Genomic DNA, 19,678 nt, shown 5'->3' with positions numbered 1-19,678 from the left:
AAAACTTGCCTCCTGCTGGCTGGCTGCTCCCCAAAAGCCAGGGAGCTGGTGCCAGAGCTGACTGCTGCCTGCTGGTCCTGCCAGGACAGCTTCCCACGGGACCATCCGTCCCAGGCATTGCCCTTCTCTGGGAAAACTTCCTGCTTGGCCTCAGGGAGGGAGCTGCTCATGTTACCTTCACGCAGGGATTTGCCCAGAACCTGTCAAGGACATCTGCAAGGTTTTGGGGGACACTGGTGGTATTGGACTATCTCTATCAAATGCTGTTCATCTATGTATAAGCAGGACCACCATGCTTGACATCTGGAAGGGCTTTATGATGGGCAGGACTTCACAGGGTGAGGTTTTGGATGGGCAGAGGGAGTGTGACTAAAAGATGCTCTTTGGGAGGATTTAAAGGCATTTTTAGGAGTTTATGTATTTGGTTTTTGAGCCATGTGTCTGTGCACTGTGAGCATCGGAGGGGGAAACTCCTGCTCTCTGCTGTTGGGCTGGAAGGATGAGCAGCTGGGAAGGTCAGCCACAGGCAATGCCATTGCTGGAGATGTTCCTGCCTCCAGTTTCAGGATGATTATGTGATGAAGTTGTCAGTTTCAGTTTTCCCGACGGGTTAGGCAGGGATAAAAAATGCCCACGTCAATGTATGCTTTTATTACCCACCCACATGACATTCTTTGTGCTTTGGGGGTGGCCTCCAGAGCTGAATGCAGCAATTTACCCAGAAATTAGCATTGGGGTTTAAAGCAGGTATTTTTGGATCCATTTGGGTTTTTGAAAACATGAGTTTGCATAACCTTAAAATAAAGGTTTCTTGTGTTGGTTTTGTTGGGTTTTTTGGTTTTTTTTTCCGTAAGAAGAAAAAAATCTATTTTAAATAAGTAGCTGGTGGCTGAAAGGTTGGGAGGCACTAGTACTGAGCCTAGCTGTGGTAGCTGAACTTGGGGCAGCCACAGCATATAAGCTGTACTTATTCAACCCCATTATTTTCTTGGATTTGGGGGGAGAAACAGAGAGACCCCTGCACTTGCAGACCACCTCTCCATCCAGCAGTGGCTTTTTTGACAATGCAGACAAATTTCCTGGGCTTCCCATGATGATCTGAGTTCCACAGCTGGCTGCAGGGCTTTTTCTTGGCCTGCGTTTGTGTTTAGCAAAATGGGAATATCTGTGGAAGAAACCATGATAGAATCACAGAATGGTCTTGGTTGGAAGGGACCTTAAACACCATCTCAATTCAACCCCCCTGCCATGGGCAGGGACACTAGACCAGGTTTCTCAGAGCCCCATCCAACCTGATCTTGAACACTCCCAGGGATGGGGCACCTACTGCTTCTCTGAGCACCCTGTTCCAGTGCCTCACCACCCTCACAGCAGAGAATTTCTTCCTAGTATTGAATCTAAACCTTCTCTCTCTCATTTTAAAGTCATCCCCCCCTTGTCTTGTCACTACATGCCCTTGTGAGAAACTTCTCTTCCTCTTTCTTTTAAACTCCCTTCAGGTCTGATGGGATTGTCTTGTCTGTGCCCCTTGTGATGTAATTCTGTTGTGGGAACCACTCCTCTCCAAGCGTACAGTGGGGCCAGGAGAGTTTGATTGCGTTTCTCTGCCCTTTTCAATGGGGAGGTAAAGCCTCTGACGGAATCACTGAGGCCATCAATCTGAACAAAAGAAATATCCCAGACGTGGGAAAACAGCCTTTGAGCTCAGTGAAACCCCAAAATGTTACAAACCTTTTAAATGCTTGAAGGAAATTTTTCTTCCAGCTTTCTTTACTGTCATGCACTTTAATGTCAAATAACTTTCCCATCCCTGGCTTAGCCACGTCCTGGGAGTTTTGTTGTTCCCCCAGCACTGCCCCGAGAAGCCAAGCACCACAGGATGGTACAGGTAAAGTGTAAGTGTTAGCATCCACATGTACTGCATTCCCCCAGCTCATGATGGAAACCTTAAATCCTCTCATACTGCACTCCCCAAATTCATGATGGAAACCTTCAGAGTGAGCAAGTGGTTTGAGTTCAGTTTTTTCCTGTTTCCTGAAATGCAAAGCTGCAAAGAGCTGTTGTATTTTAGCAGAAGGCATCAGGTTACTGAACACAGGGGCTGAAACTGCACCTGGGGGGCAAAGGCAACATCTGCCCTTTCTGTCCTAGACCTGACGTTGTTTCACCTGCAGAGCAAAAAGTAGTTTTGCAACAGTGTGAAAACTTTGTAAAGCCACCTTTTAAAAAAGGGAAATAAGTTCCTGAGTGTCAAGGTACTTTTTGCAGAAGACACATACTTCTCTATGTATTTAGGCCATTTTGGATGGGGCTTTAAGCAACCTGGTCTGGTGGGAGGTGTCCCTGCCCATGGCAGGGGATTGGGCCTAGATGAAACTTAAGGTCCGTTCCAATCCAAAGCATTCTGTGATTCTGTGATTTGTGGATACATACATCACTCTTCTGCAAGTCATGTGTGTACACAATAACAAATAACCAGTTCAAGAGCAGCAGTTCCTGCTGATACACATAGCACACTGCCTCTGCAGCAAGCGGGGCCTTTTTAATGCCAGACTCAGTGGTTTTACCAAGTTAGAGCAGTGTATGCAGTGGCAGGGAGGTGGGCAGCTATCACCAGTGCAGCATAGAAGCAGTGTGCTTCCATGCCATCCAGATGCCTGAAGGTCCAGGGACACTGATTTAACTTTGTTAGAGAGCTCAGTTCCTGAGCTGGATGTGCAGGCAGTTGGTTGTTACTTCAGCAATGAACAGAGGCTATCTTCCTGCTTGCCTCCCGAAAATAGGACCATTTGGGGGGTTTATTTGGCTTTTTTTCCTGAGGATGTGTTTAAGAGCTCTCACATGTTGTGAAATACAAAGCTGTGTTTCGTGTCTGGTACAGAAAGGAAATGTGTGTATTTGTGATTGCGATATGTGTGGACACCAACCATGGGATGACTGCAAATTCTAATAATAACTGAGGAAAGTAAAGCATGGAAGAAGGCCTCTGAACCTAGCCTTTGCTTGCAATTAACCTGGATTGATTTAGGAGCATTTGAATTACAGCATTCGGGATGTTGCTCTTTGCTTGTAGTCAGGCCTTAAAGAGTGCTGCAATAATAACCTTTTTAAGTATAATTTTAAAATATTGCTTGTATCCTTGAAGCGATAGCTTTGGAATATATAGAAGGGAAATGTGCTTATCTCACTCCTTAACAAAACTGAGAAAAACAGCTTGAGAAAGGAAGATGGACATCCTCTCTAGGATTTATAACTTCACCAAGGGAAGCTGGACATCCCTGTTGTGAGATTTATAGTCATTGTAATAACAAGGGGGACCCACATCTGGGGAGCTGGACTTTACCAGATGGGATTCATCATTGTTCTTGGGGAAACTGGACCAACATCTTGGAGGCTGCCACCACCATCTGGGAGTTCTCCTTTTTGGGATGCATCCTGAGAAAAACTAAATCACAATAGTGTATAGAATTATGATGTAAACAAGTAGAAATAGAAACTGCTGAGAGCTTATGAGTACCCCTATAAATACCTGTAAGCCCAAATATCAGTGTGCAGTTGGAGGTAAAACTGCCTCCACTGTACCCAGCACTGTTTTGCTCATACTTTACCATCATAAATTATTAAATTGATTGTTGCTTGAATATTGGCCTAGTCAAGCTTCTTATTTATAACAAATTTGGTGTGTTGGCCGGGAAATTTCCAAATCCATTGAGGGAGATTCCTGATCTCAGGGAGGAACCCCACCAGGAGGCTTTTTGCCTCCGGTGGCCCTGAGTGACTGGGGAATCTTTCAGGGAAGAGGAAATTTTTTAAGGTAATTTAAGAGCAAAGAATTTTGAGCTCCTGGAGTAGACTGCAGTAAATTCACCTGTAATAACTTGTGCACAAAGACCCAGGCGAGAAAAGGAGGCTGTAAGTATCGCTTGGTTAGGTGGGATAATAACGGGTGTGCGAGTGTAAGAGTGTGAATGGTGTGTGTGTGAGACGTGACTTAGTCACGAAGTGATCGTGGAGTTCTTCTAACCTTGGTTTCGTCTCCCTGCGAGGGGAACGACAGGTGAAGGAACAAAGCGAATGAAGTAGGATTTTCGGTATATAAAAGGTCGGGGGTGAGACGAGATAATAGTTAAGGGGGATTGTTGTTCTTTAGAACATCAGAGGCGGGAGGCAGTACTGGTAGAAGGGACTTTTTATTAGAAAATTCCTTGACAAAAAGGGACCAAGGTCTGAACAAGTGTGGTCAAGGCGAATTGAGGGAACACCTGTTAGGATAAAATGGGTAAATGCGAAAGCAAGAACCCAGGAGCTGGTATAAACCAGCAGGAAAAATAGAGGTACTGAAGGTACTGGAAAAAGAGGGAGCATTTTGCCAGATATACCCCAGGACAGCCCCCTTGGGGTAATGTTAAAATCATGAAATAAATGTGAAAACAGGAGAGGAAAAAGTAAGGAGAAAATGATACAATATTATATGGTAGAATGGACTAAGGAAATGATACGACCTGATAATTTGTATTGGCCAATGTATGGGTCGTCTGAAGGGTGGATCTGTCAGGCCTTGAATGCCTATGTAAATAAAAAGGACCCTGTTAACCAAGAAGAAAGCAATTATGCCGCTTTATGGCATGGCCTACTCCCCTGTATGCATTAAAAACCAAAAAGGAAAAGCATCAGTGGGACCCCTTAGAAAACCTCTCCCCCCTTATCTACCACAGCAAGCTGCTCTGCCAGAGGTGCTTCATCCAGCAGCTAATCCTGCACCTCTTGCACCCAATCCTGCACCTCTTGCACCTAATCCTGCACCTCTTGCACCTAATCCTTCACCCTTTGCACCCAATCCAGCACCCCTTGCACCCAATCCAGCACCCCTTGCACCACAAGCCCTGGTAGCTCTGCTCCTGGTGCCAGATTCACCACCAGCACACAGAACTAGAAGCCAGGAAAAGGCACGATCAGAAAGCAGTGGGGATAGCAACAGAGGGGGGCAGCTGTACCCATTAAGAGAAGTACCATTAACAGGGAATCAAGGGAGACCAGTCATTGGGTATGTGTCAGCACCCCTGAACACTGGGGATGTAAGAGCTTTTAAAAAAGAAATGGGGAGGTTACTTGAAGATCCTCTGGGGGTGTCTGAAAGGTTAGATCAGTTTCTAGGACCCAGCATTTACACCTGGATGGAGATTCAGTCAAATTTAAGTATTTTATTTACAGCAGAGGAGAGGCAATTGATACAACAGGCTGGCATGAGAATTTGGGATAGAGACCAGCAGCAAGGACCTTTAGGAGAAATGAAATGGCCCCTGGGAACCCCTAACTGGGACCATAATAATGATCAAGACAGGAAGAATATGGTGGATCTCAGGCATATAATTATTCAGGGAATTCGAGAAGCAGTTCCCAGAGGGCAAAATATCAGCAAGGCCTTAAATGAACACCAGGGAAAAGATGAGTCCCCAATAGACTGGCTAGAAAGGATAAGGAAAAGTATACAAATGTACTCAGGATTGGATCCTGATACAGCTGTGAGGGAAGTGTTAATCAAAACTCAGTTTGTGGCAAAATCATGGGAGGATATTAGGTGGAAACTTGAAAAGTTGGATGGCTGGCAGGAGAGAGGTTTACAGGAATTGTTAAGGAAAGCGCAGAAAGTTTATGTGATGAAGAGAAGGCAAAAGTTCAAGCTAAGGTTTTTGTGGCTGCAGTAAAAGAGGTTCAGAAGGGCGGTGCGTCTTCAGGAAATGCTAAAACCACCCAAAAAATAGCAGGTAATGGTTCGAAAAGACCTACCTGCTTTTACTGTAGGGTTGAAGGTCATGTTAAAAGGTTTTGCAAGAAACGAGAAGCAGACCAAAAACTGTTTGCAGAAGATTAGAGGTATCAGGGGCTCTATTTATTGGGGACCAGAACATCACAAGAGCCCTTGATAAAAATAAAGATAGGTTCCCAGGGTGAATAATTTACATTTTTAGTAGATACAGGTGCTGAAAAATCAACAATGCAAAGATTACCAAAAGGATGCAAAATCAGTGGGAAAACAGCTGAAGTAATTGGAGCAAAAGGGGAAGCCTTTAAGGTTCCCATTATTGAACAAGTACTAATTGAAGCAAAAGGAAAATTGGATATTAGTGATCTATTATTAGTTTCGGAAGCAGAATGCAATTTACTGGGCAGAGACCTTATTTTATCTCTGAATATTGGGATTAAGCCTCAAAATGATCAATTAACAATTGTACAAATTGATGGACCAGGATGAGAATAAAATATGTCCAGATGTCTGGTCCACTCCTGGGGAGATCGGTAAATTAACTGCTTATGGAGTGCTCACCTAGGACTGGGGAGGAGACAGAAAGCCGGTGGGGTATTATTCAAAATTACTGGACCCTGTCAGCAGGGGATGGCCAGTATATTTACAAGCTATAGTAGCAACAGCCCTTCTCATGGAAGAAGCAAAAAAAAAGTTACATTCGGAGCTCCGTTAGTAGTATATACCCCCCACAACTTTAGAAGCATATTGCATCAAAAAGCAGAGAAGTGGCTCACTGACAGCCGGATTTTAAAGTATGAAGCTATCTTGATACATTCCCCTGAACTGGAACCTAAGGTCACTCCTGCTCAGAACCCTGCTCAATTTCTCTGTGGGGAGCCAACTACAGAGCTCACTCATAACTGTGTAGAATTAATTGAATTACAAACAAAAGTGAGACCAGATTTGAGTGAGACAGAGTTATCTGGTGGGGAAAAATATTTTATCGATGGCTCATTCAGGGTGATAGAAGGGAAACGAAATTCAGGATTTGCTATTGTAGAAGGGGAAAACTTGTCTGTAATAGAAAAAGGAAAAATCAGTTCCAGCTGGTCAGCTCAAGCTTGTGAATTGTTTGCTTTATACTGAGCTTTAGAACTTTTAAAGGATAAGGTGGGGACTATTTATACAGACTCAAAATATGTTTTTGAAATTGTACACACATTTGGAAAATTTGGATGGAAAGGTGTTGATTAACACTCAAGGGAAGAAACTGATCCATCAGGAGTTAATTAGAGTGCTTGAAGTCTTGAAAGGACCCAAGAGAATAGCTGTGGTGCATGTAAAAGGTCACCAACGGGGAAGAGGGGGGGGGGGGCGGGTCAAACTACTCAGTAAGAGGAAACAACACAGCTGATGAAGCTGTAAAGGAGGCAGCTTTTAAATTAAAAGAGACCATCCAGCTGAACAGTGTAGAGGAAATTCAGAAGGAACTGCCAAAAAGTTATAGTACTCAAGAGGAGGAAGCTATAAAAAGATTGGAAGTTAAGAAAGAACAGGGAAAGTGGGTACTCCCAGAGGGAAGAGAGATTTTACCTAAGGCTTACACTCGAAGGGTTCTAAGCCAGTTACACCAGCGTACTCATTGGGGAACAAAAGCCTTATGTGATCATTTTTTAAAATACTATGGATGTATTGGAATTTTTGAAATAGCAAAACAACACAGGGGTGTTTGACTTGTCAAAAAGTTAACAAAAAGGTAATGAGACAAGCTCCAACTGGTGGTAGAAAAATAGCCTACCAACCATTTGAAAGGGTTCAGGTGGATTATACTGAACTACCAAGAGTGGGCAGATAGAAATACTTGTTATTATTAGTAGATCAACTAATTCATTGGGTGGAGGCCTACCTGGCTGCCCGAGCCACGGCAAAGTTTGTAGTTAAAATATTGCTGGAACAAATTATTCCCCGATTTGGGGTTATTAGGGCCATAGATTCTGATCAGGGCTCCCATTTCACTTCCAGTATTATAAAAGGAGTAACACAAACCATGGGTATTTCCTGGGAATATCACACCCCTTGGCACCCCCAGAGCTCTGGGAGGGTGGAAAGAATGAACCAAACTATAAAACAACAATTAACAAAATTGATGATTGAGACCCAAATGTCATGGGTAAAATGTTTACCTTTAGCATTACTTAATATAAGAACACTTCCAAATGCAGACATGGGACTTTCTGCCTATGAGATGCTTTATGGAATGTCCTATTCCCAGTCCTATTCCCATACTGATGTCCAAACATCAGTAGTTGTAGCAGATATGACTATTCAAAAATACATCCAGAAGATGGGACAACATGTCCTAGAACTAAGGGAAAAAGGGGTAATTGCTCAATCAGTCCCTCTAGGATTTAGCATACACCAAATAAAACTGGGTGACTGGGTACTAATTAAAAGCTGGAAGGAAGAAAGTTTGTCTCCTAGGTGGGAAGGTCCATGTTTAACTCTGCTGACCACCGATACAGCCGTCCCAACTGTGGAAAAGGGCTGGACCCACGCATCACGCATCAAAGGCCCAGTGGAACCACCGACAGAGGACCCACCGACAGAGCTGGTCTCTGAAGCCCAGTGGAGAATTGCATCTACCCCCGTAGAACTGAAAGTAAAGTTAAAGAGAGACTGATGTATGTCACGAACACGCTCCTACCTTAAGCTGCAAAACCAATTGTACTCACGAGAGGTAGAATGTACTACTCCAAACTGTAAGTGTTATTCATGGGGTTGCTTTAAGTGTATAGAGTGTGAAGAATTGTGGTATACAAACCTACCAAGGGGACAGATCCCTAATGCTCTCTGCCTTAATTGTATAAAAGAAATAGAAAAAGAAACTGATAAAACGTTGTGGGTTGCAGTAAGGAAAGGATATATTAAAACAGGTGATAAAGATTGGTGGAAAACTTGGGTACACGGGACACAAGCAGGAATTGACTTGCAGGAAGTACCAAAGGCCAAGTTAGAAAAAAATAGAGTGTGACAAAGGCAATTGGATACCTGACGAATATCAAATAAAAGCAAGAGAGTGGCAGGAAGCCAAGTATCACTGGAAAAGGGGAAGCACATAAACCAACCCTATTGTAGTCGCACATCCCCCTAACTTAGGGGCCAACTAGCCTAAATTAAAAAGAATTGGGCCACTCCCATGATAAATAGTGAACTGAAGGCTCATGAGGCAAAAGGCAAAAATGAAACAAAAGATATCAGTGACTAAATCCCAAGGTATAAACTTTGCTACCGAGAAGATCTACATCTCAGCCCTTGGATGCAACCCAAGGGGCCTTGAGAGAAGTAGAGAGTTAAACTCCCTGAGGATTATTTTCACTGTATTGATCATTGCATCCCAAGCAATGGGCCTTAATAGCATCCCTCCTGAGCTCCATATAATCCATGGGCAAGCTGCAGGATCAGAGCCTATTGCTCTGGCTGTCTGTGAGAAATGCAATCATACTGTCTGGACTGGGAGAAACAGGGAATCAGTATTTATGGCATATTCCCAAGTTAGTGAAGTGTGCTATGACCACAGAAAATTAAAAGTGTGCACTATGGGTGGCAAATTTTACTGGGTTGGAGAAAATTTAAAATAGGTTTCTCCCAAAGATGGGCCCGTGTTAACCAGCCTTCTCAAGGATGACGATGAACGAATTTGCTGCAATCCTCAAAGTCCTTTTGTTTAGCAAGGGATAGGGAAGGAAGGGACCCAGAGAGCAGAATGAAACAAATGACTCAAAAACTGCAGAAGCGAGAATATGAAGCAAAAAAGAAGAGAATTAAAACTGGATTTTCCAAGGGCAGGAGGGAACCAAAAATGGGGGGAAGAGGAGTGGCCAGCCAAAAGAATAATAGATTATTATGGGACAGCCACTTGGGCTCAGGATGGGAGCTGGGGATATAGGACCCCGATTTACCTCCTGAACAGGTTGATTAGACTGCAGGTGGTGGTAGAGGTAATCTTGAATCACTCCTCGGAGGCCCTGGACTTGCTAAGCCAGCAGCACACCCAGATGAGGGCCTTTGTGTATCAGAATCGAATAGCACTGGGCTATTTGCTGGCTAAAGAAGGGGGAGTGTGTGGGAAATTCAATGAGTCCGAATGCTGCATTGAGATTGATGATCATGGAGAAACCATCAGGGGTTTGGCAGCAGAGATCAAAAGGGTGGCTCATGTCCCAGTCCAAAAATGGAATTCCATCCTTCAAGCCTCATGGTGGGATGAGATGCTTGGAGGGGGAACTTGGTGGAAGAAAATAGGGTTCATGGTACTGTGTTCATTAGCTGGGTTATTGTTTCTACCTTGCCTTATTCCATGTTTTATCAGACTAATCCACTCAGTTATTCAGAGCATGCAGGTTGCTGTGACAGACCCGGAATTGGCTACAGGAGGAATTGGCCAGTTTAAGAAACCAGGTAGGATATCCAAAATAATGAAATTAGAGAAAGAAGATGGGAAGGGAAAGGCTTCCAAAGTTTTGGCCAGATTTGAGGCCCAGACATGAATGAGTATAAATGAAAATTTATACAAGTGGGGGGTGGGGGGGGACGGGGGGCTGTGAAATACAAAGCTGTGTTTCGTGTCTGGTACAGAAAGGAAATGTGTGTATTTGTGATTGAGATATGTGTGGACACCAACCATGGGACGGCTGCAAATTCTAATAATAACTGAGGAAAGTAAAGCATGGAAGAAGGCCTTTGAACCTAGCTTTTGTTTGCAATTAACCAGGATTAATTTAGGAGCATTTGAATTACAGCATTCGGGATGTTACTCTTTGCTTGTAGTCAGGCCTTAAAGAGTGCTGCAATAATAACCTTTTTAAGTATAATTTTAAAATATTGATTGTATCCTTGAAACTATAGCTTTGGAATGTATAGAAAGGAAATGTGCTTATCTCACTCCTTAACAAAACTGAGAAAAACAGCTTGAGAAAGGAAGATGGACATCCTCTCTAGGATTTACAACTTCACCAAGGGAAGCTGGACATCACTGATAGTCATTGTAATAACAAGGGGGACCCACATCTGGGGAGCTGGACTTTACCAGATGGGATTCATCATTGTTCTTGCGGAAACTGGACCAACATCTCGGAGGCTGCCACCACCATCTGTGGATCCTCCTTTTTGGGATGCATCCTGAGAAAAACTAAATCACAATAGTGTATAGAATTGTGATGTAAACAAGTAGAAATAGAAACTGCTGAGAGCTTATGAGTACCCCTATAAATACCTGTAAGCCCAAATATCAGTGTGCAGTTGGAGGGAAAACTGCCTCCACTGTACCCAGCGCTGTTTTGCTCATACTTTACCATCATTAATTATTAAATTGATTGTTGCTTGAATATTGGCCTAGTCAAGCTTCTTATTTATAACAATGTGGATGGAGGCAGAGACAGCTGGGGGGACCAGACCTGGTAACTTGCTGTTGCTGATGAGGAGTTTCTTGTTCCTAAAAAAAAGGAAAACAAACAAACAGAGGAGATCCAATATATAGATATTGCTCAAACATGTGAGGGCCTGGGTGGTGGAAAGTCTGGGATTTGTGATAATGCTGCAACCTAGCCTCAGTGATTTGCTGGGTTTGGTTCCCAGAGTTCAGGGTGCTTCAAAGTGCTCATATTACAGAGCTATCCTGGTCTGCATTTTGCCAGGAAATAGAATTAATTTCCTTTTTCTGGTTTCTGCTCAGAGAAAAAGGAAAATAATGTGAAATGTTCAGTTGCAGAGGGCCAATATATAAAGGTTGTGTACTGATAATGGAGACTGATACAAGGTGCATTTTAGATATTCTCCCCTCACACTTCACTCACACTTTTATTTTAAAATTGGACATTGGCAAAAGAATAATGAGCTGTGTGTGCAGCTGATGCTGGTTTGCATTTGTGTTTGTGCTCTGAGAGGTAAAGGGAGAGAGAGGCATTCCTTATTCTTATGCTGTTGCTCCCTCTTCTTGCTCATCATTTCTCTCCCCAGCTGGTGACCGTGGCACACACACTCCTGTCCCTGACAGTATATGGGGAGAGCTGGAAGCCAGGGCAAGCTCTGCCTCAGGTGATTCCTATACAGGTTTTGGGGGTGCCCTGGCCACTGAGCTGCATAGCAGGGGTGCCCATTCCCCTGGCTGCAGCAGCACCTTTGCCTCTTCCCACCATGCTCAAAGTGTCCTTCTGGTTTTGTTTTGTTTACTTATTTTTGGCCCTGAGGTTTCCTTTCAGAATAGCTGCAGGGCATGAAAATAGGATGGTGTGGCCTCAACCCTGCAATGTGCCTGGGTAGGTCAGGAGCACTCTACTCTGCTCATTTACCGCCCTGCAAAAATAAAAACTAAATTTGGACTTAGGAGCCATGTCAGCCTGAGGCAGACAGGGACACTCTGACCCTGAGATCCTCAGGGGCTCAGGCAAGTACACCCAAACTGTACAGGGTGCCCTTGCTGGGTGCAAGCAGCAGCACAAAGCTGCAGCCAGTGGCTGGTGCAAACCCCACCTTCCACTGCACCCCGTTTGTAAAACCCCATCCTTTGGAGGCAGATAAGCTGTTCTATGTTTTGTTTCCAGCAAGGTGATATCATTTCATAAAGCTTTCAAAGCCTGCATTCACTTTTAATAACAGATTCCTTTCAGACAAGAGGGTGATCACTCCAAGCACTGCCACTTTGGAGAGACGGAGTTCCTGCAAAAGCAACACTCCACGCCTGCCATGTGATGATTTTAAAGTAGTAATAGAAAATAAATTTCAAATGGAAATGTTTAGGAAATGCTGTCTGAGTTCCCCACTGCTTTCCCACCATGGTGCCGGTGAGATTGCTGGTGCTGGTAGCCTGCCTGGGCAGCACCCGCTCCAGGAGCTAAACATAGGTCCTGGCTGCACAAGGCACTTCAGCACATGTTAATTATCCTGGTGCTTTTTAGGGATCTTGGGTGAAACATATGTTTTTATAGTCAGTTTTCCATATTTTTTTTTAAGCAGCCTGGAGCAGAAGCCCTTTAATTACATTAAAAATCACCTCCCACCAGGACTCTCTGTTCTCAAGCCCTGATGAAATTTTAAGCTCAAAGCCAGGCACATGCTCACTGCTTTCCTAGGCCAGGCAGCTTAGGACAGCAGGGGACAATGGGAAGCAGGGCTATCTCTGCCCTGAATGCCTAGCAGGGCAGCCCCTCCAGCTGTTCCAGCCCCATGGAGATAGATGGGGGGACATGGGAATCCTCATCCTCACAAATGCTGATCTCTCTCTCTTTATCAGAGGCTGCTGCATGGGCACCGAAGAACTGCATGGCTGAGGTGTTTTTATGGTTGTTGTTGTTGTTGTTTGTTTTTTGTTCATTTTTTGGGGGGTTTGGTGGGGTTTTGTTTTTGGTGGGTTTTTTTTTTTTTGGTCTGGTTTTGTTTTGTTTGTTTGGGGTTTTTTTTTGCGTGGCTTTTCCTGGCACAAGGCGTCAGCTGAAAGCCATGGCCAGCTCCAGGCCTCCCTTATAATGAGGGCTCTTCACAGTGACACAAGGGGCTTCGAAGCCCATGGGGCAGCTGTGCCCTGCAGCCCCAGGGGTGGCATAGTGGGCATGTGGCATGTTCTGCTGCCAGGGGTGCTAGACCAGTGGGGGGCTATGGGGGACCTCTCCCTCCTCAGTAACAACTTACGTGCGTAGTGTTCCACCAGCAATTATCAACTCCCCATCGTGTACCTGTCAAGGGCTCACCTGCATGTAGTTGAGGCTGGTTTTGCCCCTAGTTTTAAGAAGAAACATTCAGGCATTTCATGGCAAAGTGGATTTTTCTGCCCTAAATAACCATAGTTTTACCACTGGCTAAGTTTACCGTTACAGATCTGCCCGAAGGCATTTCTTTTTCAGCACCTCTCTTCCTTTTCCTAGGGCTGAAAGGATCAAGTGGGATTTGCAGCTGTCCTTGCCACTGCGGAAAGCAAAGTTGCATTTGGTGAATAGTCATTCCCTGTACTGCTGCAGTCCAGATGCGCAGGAGCTTAGGGGCCTTTGCTGATGAGTGCAAGAAAAATCTGGGAAAGAAGGAGAGATGCACTGGAGAGCTGGGTGGATAAAATCCAAGCAGGAAATGATAAATATAGGTAAAGGAAAAAAGACATCCCTGCAGAGGTGGGTGCAGGGGGCAGCATCCGCTTGCTGTATCCTGTCACCAAGATCCCCAGTGTGATTTGAGTGCACATGTGGGTGGGTTTTTTCATTTTCCTCCTACTCCCAGGCAGTTATTCTGCTTTGCTGGGGACATACACAGATTTCAGCTGAGCAATGGCTGATTTTTGAGACCAGAGGACTAGGTTGGCCCCTGTGTGGGTCTGTGTAGTTTGCAGGGAATTAGAAACAAAGCAGGCTTGCATTTTGTAGCAATACTGTGCTGGAAATGGCTCTGAAAGGGGGAAATGGCTCTGAAAGGGGGACTGAGTGACACCTGTATCTGAGCCCCCTTTTCTTTCCCTTCCCTTACCAAGGCCTCTGCAGGCATCCTGGAGAGGATTTTTTTTTTGTATTTAGCTTTTTTTTTGATCTAACGACTCTGCACAAGTGGCTGTGGGGCCAGGCCTTTGAGGTCGGTCTTTCTGTCTACTTGAAAAAACAGTGACAGGATTTCCCAAAAAGGGAGGTGAACACCCTCCAGCAACAGATTTCCCAATATTTATTTTAATTAAAACCCAGAGTGTTATTATACCCTCAGCCTCCCAGCCACACATCTGAGGCCAGACCCTCAATTAAGTGGCGCAGTGCAAACCTCGCTGGGCTTGGCAGCGGCATGGGGCACTATGTTTGTGCACCAAATCTGCCAGCATTGAAGTTTTGGAGGGGTTTTGGTGCATGCTGGAGAGCTGGCGTCATTCCGGGTAGGGCGGTGACTGGCTTGGGGAGGGCAAAGCCAGACCTTATATCCCAGCAGGACAGCAACGGGAGGAAATCTCTGCCGGCTGACTCCATGCTTAGCTCTCGGTGCTGTGGCAGGGTAAGCTTGCTGCTGCTTTTCCCAGTTGGGTTGTGCATTGATGTCTGCTTTTTGCAGGGAGATGGGAGGGTCAGCTTGCTGGCAGGATTGGGGTGCTGCTTTTAGACTTTTCCTGGATCTATGGCTTCATGAAGCACTTGGGTGAAGGGGATGGACATCCAGAGCCTTGCTGCAAGGTCAGAGAAACTTGTGGCCACTTGTTTTATAGCCTGAATTAAGCAAAAATAGGGAAACTTCAAGCACAGATGAATGTAATAACAATTCCCTACAAGCACAGCTGATACTGGGTTTAGGCAGAGGAAGGGTAGGAAAAAGCCTGATTGAGCTCAGGGGGACGTTGGGAGCATTGTTCCCTGGGGGAAGGCTGGGGTGATGCTGGAAGGATTGGGTGTGCTCCTTCCTCCTTGATGCAGGAAGGCAGGCTGTGTTTTGGTGCTTTGGGTGTGCAGCTCAAACCTGCCCAGAGCTAAGTCCTCTCCAGCTATGCCTGGGGTCTCTTTGCACTGGTGCCTTGCCACTGCTATTTTTGCACCCGGCAGGCTGTGAAGCCAATTACTTCCATTATTTGTTTGCTTGTTTGTTTTTCCTCAGTGAGGTTACACTGTCTGTAGTGTAATTCCAGGAGCACTGCTTCCTGGGCAGAGCCCAAGCAGGTCTTGGAGTTATGGAAGGGCGGCCACAATGGGCAGTGCTCCCAGCTGCTCCTGTTGCATCTCCAGTGGGGCTTGGCTTTCTTCCCTCCCTGAAGGCCAGTGGGGAAACAGGAATAAGTCATCCTTCTCCAGGAAAGCTTTGAGTTCACTACATGGTGAAACTTGCTTTTCTGATATATTGTGGCTTCTAGAAAAAACAAAATGTATTAATGGAAGATGAGGCAGATCTTTAAAAAAAGAAGAAGAAAAACAAAGAACTGGGTCTACAGAGGGGTTGGGTGACCTCACCTAGGAAGGCTGGAGGTCAGCCTTTCTTCTCCCCAGTCACCCACGTGGACACAGACGTGGATGGTTTGGAGTGGAGTTGGTGCTTTCTAGCTGAAAAGCAAGGCCTCAATGTGTTTCAGTGTTCCTAGAGACAGCAGCCATGAGGAGTGTCCTGGTGTTTGTCTGCCTGGTGGGAATGGCGTGCACCTTCTCGGTGAGTGCCAGGTGAGGGGGGACCCCCCGGCCTTGCCAGGGCTGGTGTGGGGCATGTACCAACCCACCCTTTCCCCCAGGTCAAGAGCTGGCTGCGGCAACCCAAGTTGGATGACTCAGAAGAGAATGCGGTAGAGCCTCCCCCACCCTGTGTGCCTAGTCCCACATGGGGCTGATCTTGAGGAAGAGCACATTTTGGTGGCTCCTGTACCCAAGGCCCCAGACTGATGGGATTTTCCCCCTCCTTCTCCTGGTAGGTTTTCAAGAGCAAGCACCGGCATTACCTGTACAGATACATCTACGTGTATCCCCCACAGCGACGGTACCAGGTGGGTGCTTCCGAGGGCAAATACAGAGATTTTGGCCCAAATGAGATGGGGGCATGGTCTGTGCCCTGTTGGCATGGCCTATGGGCCTGGGCGCAGCACATTGTACTCATGACACCACTGGGTTTTTCCTCTTCTTAGAGTAGTGACTCATCTGAGGAAGAGGGGCATGGCTCGGAGGAGGAGGAAGAGGGGGTGAGTATGGCAAACCAGCAGTCTGCAAAACAAGTACGGGAATTTAGGAACTTTCTTTGGTTTTGTAGTTTCTGCTCATCAGCATTTGTGGTCACTGACTTCCCACAGACTTTCACTCTGGATACAACTGGATTTTCTACTCTGGACCTCTGGACCTTTTATTTTTTTTCTATTTTTTTGGTCGATATTTTCCTTTTGCTTTCCTTTTTCTTCCTGGGCAGGGGTTGCACCAAATAACCCTGAGACAGATTCTCTGGGTTTCCATTTCCAGTGGCTCAGAAAAGAGCAGGACAGGCCAAAGAACAGAACCAGGGAGGTTCACAAAAGGAAGAAGGTGCTGTTTGGAACTCCTCTTACCTTCCTCTTTCAGGGTCTGTTTCTCGTGTAGCACTGAGAATACCCCTACAGAAAACCCAGTTATGCTCTGCATGTGTGTCTGTGGAGTGACACAAACTGATGCTATACTGGGAAAGTCAAATTTATATCAGTCAGATGGTAAAGCTGCTCCTGTCTGCTGGATCAGTGTGAGCTTGGGCACCTCTGGAGTTGTGAGAGCAACCCAGGTCCAAAATTAAATGTAAGGGATTACAAAGATCTTTTCTGCCTTATCGGGCTGCAAATGCTCAAAAATAGTCCAGTGGTCTCAGGCACACAGGTGTTTTGAAATAAGGATCTGGTATGCTTAGAATCCTGTGTGTCATGCTTAATCAAGTCTTTTATTCTGTTCATTTTAAAACTTATTTAATGAAAGCCAGGGAATCTGGTTTTATACCCCACTTTGGAGGCTATCAGGGCTTGGGATATAGCATGGGGTGGCCCCTGTGCCAGCCCTGGCACCTCCCTGCAACTTGCCCCATTTTAGCTGTTTCTCTTCCCTACCACTGCAATCTCTAGGAATAAATTTGAGCAGTGGGATGGGCAGCAAAAGGTGGAATTTTGTTTCTCAGGAAGAAATTAACTGGTGTGCAGGAATGTAGCTGCTCTTTAGGTCTGCCCTTTTCATTTTGAGGGCACCAGAGCAGTGGCTGCTCCCATACAGGGATGTGCCTTCACTGACAGGGTGGTCAGCAAGATGAATCATGCTGAAAGGCCCCAAGGTCAGCTATAGGTATGTAAAAAGCATTATAAATCATATCGGTATGTAAAAAGCATGATATTGGCTGCTGTATAGGGAGCATCACTTCCACTGGCACAGCTGGCTGCACTGTGCAATTTGATGGTTCTCCTGTTGGAGAGGAGAGCAGCCTGGATTTTCTCTGCCAGTACATGCACCTGTATTTCAAGGTCTGAGGTGGCCCAAAACGCCAGGGTAGGTATCCTTGGTCTTGGTGTGTGAGCAGCAGGGATTGCCCAGGGCAGCGATGACACTGACCTCAGGTCTCCCTGCCATGGCTGGGCTCATATGCTGGTGCCAACAAGCTCCACCTCCCAGGCTGGGCCCTGGGTGAATTGCCCCACCAGTTCCTCCGTGTCTGCTCCAGGCTCTGTTTGCATTTGCTATTCCTTAACATTTTTTTAGCTGTGCACCCCACTGAGAGCCCCACTCTGCTGCTGATCTCTGGGGCCAAGTGTTGCTGATGGCTGATTGCTGGTGGGGTTTGGGCTCACGCTTGGCTTTGAGCCATCACACTCTCACTGACTGTCCACACATGATGTGCAGTGTGTTTGCATGTAGTGTGCCTGTGGCTTTCTTTGTTTACTGGAAACTGGGGAGGTAACTTCAGAAGAAAACCTTTAGATGCTTTGCAAAGCAAAACTTGGAGCCAGAATGGGAACACCCAGCTCCAGCCACCACAACGTAATTGCACAGCTCCAGCTGCCCTGCTGCAGCTTCTACATTTCAGCCTGGAGCAAGACCCGTGAGAAAGCAGGGAACTTGGAGCAATGCCCAAATGCTCTGTGTGGATGCACTGTATCCCTCTCACTGCAGGGAGGCCTGCGCTCCACTCCAGCTGCTGACCCCCTGCCCTGTCCTGTCCCTGTCCTTGTAGGAGCCATTTTATACTGGAACCAAGGCAGCTGGACACCCTGCTGGAGCAGCCCCTGAGGACTGCCAAGTTGCTCTGGGAGGAGACATTACATTCCCCCAGCAGGTGTGGTTTGGGGAGATAGAGGGAGCACCCATGGTGGGGGCTGTTCGCTGCATGTTTGCTTGCACCCATGGGATACTCTGCACCCTGTTTCTGCTTGGGGCGGTTGCTGTGGAAATACCTATAGCTGCACCAACCTCTGGGCATTAACTTGGAGTTGGAAAGGGTACCCCAAAAAGACAGTCCTGCCATGAAAGGTGTGGAGGAATGCTCAGCTGTGCCCATACCTTCCCCTTTCCACATGGAGCTGCAGCCTCTTGACATCCAAGTAATGCTGTGCTGTCTTCCCTCTGCCAGGGCAAGGGCTGCCAAAGGACCAGGCAGAGAACTGCCAGCAAGGGGGAAGACTCTGAAAATGAAGACAGTGATGAGAATGAGGAGGAAGAGGAGGAAGAAGAAGTAGATGAGAATGAGAATGGTGTCAATGGCACAAGCACCAATACCACAGAGGGTACTGGACCTCATGGCAATGGCACTGTGGTGGCTGAGGAGGGCACTGGTGAAGCTGAGGAAGAGGAAGAAGAGGAGGAGGAAGAGGAAGAAGAGGAGGAGGAGGAAGAAGCTGAAGCCACCACCATTGCAAGCACCACCAACGAAGAGGGTCTGACACAGGCGACCACTATGGATGATGGGGGACCCACAGATGTCACCACAACGGGGGAGCTGTGGGAGTATGATGTGACAGCCATGGACCACAGCCGGAGGGATGAGGGCACCACTGAGGCTGGGTACGAGGAACAGGATGAGTATGCACGCGGGGACAGCTACCGGGCCTATGAGGATGAGTACGGCTACTACAAAGGGCATGGGTACGACGTGTATGGCCAGGATTACTACTACAGCCAGTGAGCATGGGGGACCGCCCTGGTGCTCTCCCTGTCAGCCCCAACCACTCAGGAAGGTGCATTCAAAGGATCCCTGGAGCCACCGCATGCCAGAGGGGGATGCCAGGCAGCTTGCCATGCACAAGCTCCATCCCTGGCTTCATCCCCGGCTTTTTTTTTTTTTTGTATCTTGCAAAGTGAAATGAAATGAAATAAAGCAACTGAACTGAGCTTGTTGGTGACAAAAAGTTTGCTGCCAAATTTTCTGTGGTTAGTGGATGAGCACAGTGAGGGGCTGAGGGACTATGGTTGCCCATGATGCTTAGGGCTGAATCTTGTTATTCCAGTTCAG

The 19,678-nt window shown here is 46.3% G+C and overlaps 1 protein-coding gene across 1 annotated transcript; it reads left to right on the top strand.

The window, feature by feature from the left end:
- Positions 1–15,838: 15,838 nt before the first annotated feature.
- Positions 15,839–19,351, top strand: IBSP (integrin binding sialoprotein; the record flags this gene model as incomplete). The annotated part of the gene is made up of 6 exons (XM_084204360.1): positions 15,839–15,892; positions 15,972–16,022; positions 16,149–16,220; positions 16,359–16,412; positions 18,404–18,505; positions 18,800–19,351. 6 exons carry the CDS (start codon positions 15,839–15,841, stop codon positions 19,349–19,351), a joined length of 885 nt encoding a protein of 294 aa, XP_084060486.1.
- Between the last annotated feature and the right edge of the window lie 327 nt (positions 19,352–19,678).

Source organism: Fringilla coelebs (assembly GCF_963513975.1).
Source record: "Fringilla coelebs genome assembly, chromosome: 4".
NCBI classification, from domain to species: Eukaryota; Metazoa; Chordata; class Aves; order Passeriformes; family Fringillidae; genus Fringilla; species Fringilla coelebs.
This window is presented reverse-complemented; position numbering and strand designations above follow the sequence as displayed.